This window comes from Alternaria viburni, assembly GCF_023758015.1.
Source record: "Alternaria viburni strain BMP 2772 chromosome Unknown scaffold_1, whole genome shotgun sequence".
NCBI classification, from domain to species: domain Eukaryota; kingdom Fungi; phylum Ascomycota; class Dothideomycetes; order Pleosporales; family Pleosporaceae; genus Alternaria; species Alternaria viburni.
Genome location: NW_026055770.1, coordinates 1,150,407 through 1,156,406, shown reverse-complemented (window position 1 = coordinate 1,156,406; position 6,000 = coordinate 1,150,407). Strand labels below are relative to the sequence as shown.

Sequence of the window (6,000 nt, the reverse complement as noted above, 5' to 3'; positions counted from 1 at the left end):
ACCGGTGAGGGTAGGAAAGCTTGTCACGACTGGTGGATTGGGGCCCAATTCACATGGGTGAGGTCCAGGACGAGGCGTAGGTTGGAAGAGGTTGCTGCACTGCGAGGTGTTAGTATAGCGCCTTCATCTCATGGAGAACGTGAGTCACTTACGATGCGTGTTGGTGTTGGACATCCACCCGCGGCTTGCATGTAACAGCCATACGAGAAGTTCTCTTCGAAGTGGCAGCTCTGGTGCTTGTGTTAGACAAACCATAATGTGCTGAATCCATCGTATCATGTACGTCAACCTACCTGTAGTGCATCTGTTGCCCAGCATGGGTACCGAGCTGTCGCTAATTGGCACTGGCATTTCTTCGTAAAGATTGGGATTGGCTCCCAATGAGGTGGCCTTTTCGACGAACTCAACTCTGGGTCTTCATCGTCGTCGTCGTCTGAACTGGGGTCACTCGTCGGCAAAGCTGTGACTGGGATGTTCAGCGAAGTGGAATCTGGCGTGGCAATAGTCGATGTCGGTAGGATTGCTGAGAGTGAAATGAGAGTTGCTCCTGGAGCGATCGAGATGTCTGTAGCTTGGGGATATGGAATTGCTAACACCAGTGCTGCCAGAGCACTGATCAAAACGAAGGTGCGCATTCTGGTAACTTGTTGTTGGGTTTTGGTCAATCGCAGAAGTGACTGATGAATGGCAAGGCTGTGAAGTCTTGGTTGTATCATTGAGCCTCTTCATTCTATGTAACCGTTACCGCTCCACGGTGCCTCTCAGAACCATATTGTTTTACGATGCTCTTTAGATTGCGGATGTCAAGGTTCGCCTCGCAGTGGTATGCTATTGCTCAGATCAAGTCTTCTTCCATCAACTTGCGGCAAAAGTTGCAGTCGCGTATGTTTTGAAGCTATACATAGCAGCAAAATCTACGTCTGTATTTACCAGCGCGTATTCTATGGTGTAGCTACTTTACCGTGATTGTGAAGTGCCGAAGGCCGCGCGGCTGATTGGCTCCTTCTATGCGTCTTAATCTGAACTCGATATACCCTTACATCGGGATAAATGGCCTAAATTGGAGGATTCGTGGCAGCCAAAACCGAACATGGACGTTGGACGGCACACCCTCTACCAGACATTCCGACCATAGGACCTCCACGGACATGCAGCCGCCTTATCAAGATGATCGTCAATAATTGATGTCGTAGTGGGAAGACCCGAAGAATCCATAACGCGTCATGTGGCTGCAGTATGATCTCTTCTCATGCCTCAGAGGCGCCCAAGGATTTGATATGACGAAAGACGAGGCCGTTCCTTGAATCGGTTGAACGAATCCTTTGACAAGCGGGAAGACTCAGCCCATGTATGTGGCGTACACCTCATGCAAAGCTTGGCTCGAAGCAGCCTCCTGGCGTGCGACGACCCGTTTAGGACGTCCTGATGGAGTGTTGGTGCTCCCACCCTGTCCTCAACATGTGGAAGCATGCGTCGCAAGCTGCACTTCGCTGATCAGGGTCCGAACGGCCTCGGCCGCTTGTGTCTTGGAAATGAGGGGTCCAGGTCCGTCGTTTGGATGTTTTTTCCCTAAAACCCATGTAAGCTTGTGAAGTGTGGCCTGGTGTGCTGAGGTGCCGTGATATGCACTCCGCCATCAGCATGGAGCGGAGACGAACTGTGGAGACACATCCACCGTTCAATGTTGTGAATATGCCTGGTGGAGTGATGTGCGAATTTGCAAACCTTGGACGTTGCGCTTTGCTAATAGAATTTGTTATCGGTGCGAACCAAAGATTGGCGATACAAGAGGTACATGGAGGTACTTCGAGATACTAGGTGGGTCGGCATCCCTCACGCCAGCCTGCCGCAGCACACCTGGGCATCTTGTGCAACACAGGCCACGCGCGGGTTAGCCTCTGATAACATATATTGCCACTTGGTGTTGAGATCGAGAAAATCCAGCGGTAGACAACGCGAAGCTGACTGGATATTTTGCAAATCCGTCAGTGAAATTGAAGGTTGTGCAATCGTGGGCACAGCAGCATCAGCATCTGAGTGCAACTTAGTAATCGAGGCATGTGATTTGGCGGCAGACGCTCGGGCCTATGACGAAGTTCGCGATGCCGAACTTCACGAACTGCAAAACGTCGGTCAGGTCGTCGCGTCAACCATCGCACAAGATCTTGTAAGCATGTTACTCTCGTAGCACACCAATGACGCGACGCATCAGAGGCAATAGCTGACATTCGTTTCATAGCCCCTCATACCGCAACAATGGCACCATCCAGGGCTATTCTTCTTCGCCGCATAGCCTCCGCAGCCACAGCGCCATGCTTACGACCGACTTCGCGTCTCCTCACAACGTCTACCTCTGCACTATGTAGAACACAACAGTCGTCAGTCTTGCGATCGAGCCTATCACGACAGTCACATTTGCCCACGCTATGCACGCGATCATATTCGCAGTCAGCCAGCGCGGCGCCTGAAGCACCGGATTACCTCAACGAGGCAGAATTACACGTCTTCAACAAGATCAAAGCGGAATTGGAGCCCGTGAAGCTGGAGGTATGTAATGCTTCCCCGCTTTCTCGCTTGGAGATGCGTATGTGCGGAGTCAGGAGCGCTATGCGTTGACCACACCGATCGCACGACCGACTACTGCACCGCGAACATGCACGTCATATCAGTATTGCGGGGTATATTGCAAGTCTGGATGCACATCAGATGTCGAAGCATTAGCAACACGCTGCAGAATATGAGTGTGCTTCAGTTAGTGTCTGAACGATTGCTGACATGTAGGGCACAGGTACAAGATATCAGCGGCGGCTGCGGGTCTATGTATGCCATCCAGATCGAGTCCCCCAAGTTCAAAGGCTTGACGGTCATCAAGCAACACAAGATGGTCAATGAAGTGCTGAAAGACGAAATCAAGAGCTGGCATGGTGTACAGCTTAGGACGAAGGCTGCTTGATCGCGGCTCGAATACGAATTGTATATATGCTGTACGACTAATGTATACTTGATAGTCATGAGACAGAGCTTTATGAACATTGTGTCGGACGCCTTGGTTGTGACTCGTTAGTCACTTGATAGTCTATCGCAGCTGCCTTGCTTCGCATGCTGCGATCCAGGCCGAAGTAAACGACTACTTTGGGAACCGAGGGCTCGTTCAATTACGATTTTGAACACCAAAAGCTAAAATCAACGAGGAAGTAGCCAAGCTTGTCGAGCTAGGGGTTCAGCGAAGGCAGACATGGCAGCGGAGAATGCCGTAGCTCCTAAGCTCTTGTTGTAGGTCATGATATCAGACAAAAGCGTCAATAACCTTCGACTCTGATTGAACCTAGATACCAAGTACAATGAAAGCCTGAAAACCATACGCACTGTCCTCTTTTTCCTGGAAACTATTCATCGTCGTTGGTATTATAGCTATTGCTGAGCTCTAATACGTCTCCATCTACTCAAAGATCAGAATATTGGCTAGATTAGTGGTACGCAGTAGCGTCCGTCCATGAACTTACAAGTCTCGAGCTCTCCCGACCAATTGCACATAACCAACCGGCAACCAGCGTAGTCTGACACCTCAGCGTCAGGAAATCTCGCTCTAAGTTGGCCTGGTACATCGACACTGCGATTGGGGTAGTTCACACGATTATTACTCGCATCGACCCCTTCATCATGTCTCTCAAATCCAAACAGCCGGATGGTTCTCAAATCTGGGCAAGCCTCAGAGTCGAGTATCTCAGGAAGCACTATTTTGACAAAACGATCGTAAGAAGGGCCATTTGCACATTCTCTCATATACGACTGTGGAGGTAGATGTATGAAATCAGTGTATGTTTCACATGCGTCAATACGTTACAGACTTACCTTATTACTATTGCTATCCCCCGTGTTCTCTTCGGCGACGGGTCGTTGATCCAGGATAAGGTGTTGCAGCGTCTTTCGTGTCGCTCTAAACAGCGCGCTCCACTCTCTCAGAATTCGCTCGTCGGATGGCGTAGAATAGTACATCATTCTTTGCTCGTACTCGGTACCAACTCCAGGCTTGCAAAGATGTAGTGTCTTGAGACTTACCAGTCTCGATATGCTTTCAGGAACCAGGCATGCAAGAGCACGAGCGGTAACATATTCTTGACCCTCCAAGTCCACCTCTTCGACTTTCGTACACCCTCCTTCCGTCATCTCTTCTACATAATCAAATATCTGATCCTCTGGTACAGCATTCTCGGAATCCGACCAGCCTATTGGACGATCCAAGACGGCCAAATGAAGTTCCTCGATCCGATCAGGTTCCGTGAGAAGCCATCTGACAAATTCCTCGGGGAAATAACCACGCAATTTGAGCGTCTTCAAATGTCGCAATCCTGGCAGCTGTACCTTGGATTCATCCAGGCCTGAATTTGGTTTCCAATAACACGAAATCATTAGATGCTCCAAATTCACAAAATGTGCAAAGCTTCGGGCCATGCTATTGGGTGCGGCGAAATGCGTCGGCAAACAGAGCCACCGTACCAACGCGCCTAGTTCTTTCTTCCTCTCTTCGACCAGCCTTTCCCCTGGTGTTCCACCACTCGAGAATACATTGAGAAACTTCTCGCCTTGAATGAGCGCCTTCTGAGCTGGCTGGTATAGTGCTTCGCTTCGAGGACCGGTATTATAAGGTGGTGTCACGCGACTTGTAGCTTCTTCGATTCGGAGCGCCTTATGTGCGGTTTGCGTATGGAAGCCTGGGCGGTGCATCTCAATGATGGTCCAGAGAAGGGGTTGTACAGCAGAGCGGTATACTTTGGAGACGCGGGCCATTGCACATAGGTCTCTGCTACAGAGGTGTTCCGTTATACATGCGAAGACATCGGTCGATACTTGTTCCATTGGGAAGGGCATTCTTGCGTGGTAGCGTTGAGGGGCCTTAGAAGTCAAGGGATATCACCCAGTTGCCCAGCTCAGTAATAGGAATAGGAAGCAAACAAGGGTGATGCAAGTGAGGCAAAGAAATCAGTGTCTTAGAGTAAAATACGACAACACTGCATCAGTGGAAAGCTTTGCGCGGTAGAGATTGCTGTGAAGCTACCTAGGTACCACGCCACATGTACTACCACGCCGCATCAACGTCAACAGGAGCGTCACTCGGAGTGCATACAGGGACTAGCGCTTATGCCGAGCCATGTATAGGATCTCGTTCCTGCTCAGCACAATGCGCTAGGCCAAATGTGGTGTAGACCTGGTCGTCTGGTTGTTGAGTCGGCATTGCGGTCAATGCATCAACGGAGGAGATACTGATTGAGAACCGGATATTGAATACACAGGAGTGCTCATAAATTCGTGATGCAAGACGCAAAAAGTGGCCGTAGTGTTCGTACTGCTCTGGTGTTCCTCGCGCGTACGATCCACTGAAACATTGACAATATATTCTTTTCAACTTCAAGATCTTGCACATACGACCATAGGATCTTGAGAGCAAGGCTTCCCGTTCGCTCAGCCATATTTAAGCAAGATACCGGCAGGCTAGTAGCTTCGTGGGTGACCAGAAGCGAATCCCCGCTGTTGTATGTTTTTGAGGTTTTGAAGCCTTTTTTTTGCATGTGGGGCGGACGGCGCATGTATGTTTCTGATCTTTTTTCCCCGCCTCTTTGCTCGGCTTTTTGACTGGCTAACTGTTGTTAGTCTAATCTTATCGTGCCCAGATGGAGATGAAGTGCTCACTCATGTGATATATGCTAGACAAATATGAAGTCTTGGTACCCGGAAGTGTTAACTTTTGCGCGCAGTACTGCCTTACCATCTATTAACCCGTCCAAGTAGCTATCGGCAACGAACTGTCACTCTCTGAAATTTTGAATGCTTTGGTCGAGCTTTTGAGCATGGAGCCTGAGCATCAAAGGAGCGTTTCTTGTAGAAATACTTTTGAACATTGCTTATCCTCTCCTCGGTTCGCGTTTATCCCTTCCAATTTGATTAAGCTAGGATAGCTGGCCATTGCCATCTTGAATATCGACGACTTCGCACTGAACACGG

At 49.5% G+C, this 6,000-nt stretch overlaps 2 protein-coding genes across 2 annotated transcripts; one reads left to right on the top strand and one right to left on the bottom strand.

Annotated features, from left to right (window-relative positions):
• Window positions 1-2,256: 2,256 nt before the first annotated feature.
• Window positions 2,257-2,953, top strand: J4E79_000426 (uncharacterized protein; the record flags this gene model as incomplete). Its single annotated transcript, XM_049349342.1, has 2 exons — window positions 2,257-2,547; window positions 2,789-2,953. The coding sequence occupies 2 exons, from the start codon at window positions 2,257-2,259 to the stop codon at window positions 2,951-2,953; spliced, it is 456 nt and encodes a 151-aa protein (XP_049216129.1).
• Window positions 2,954-3,439: 486 nt separating this feature from the next.
• On the bottom strand, window positions 3,440-4,869 carry J4E79_000425 (uncharacterized protein; the record flags this gene model as incomplete). Its single annotated transcript, XM_049349341.1, has 2 exons — window positions 3,440-3,462; window positions 3,861-4,869. The coding sequence occupies 2 exons, from the start codon at window positions 4,867-4,869 to the stop codon at window positions 3,440-3,442; spliced, it is 1,032 nt and encodes a 343-aa protein (XP_049216128.1).
• Window positions 4,870-6,000: the final 1,131 nt, after the last annotated feature.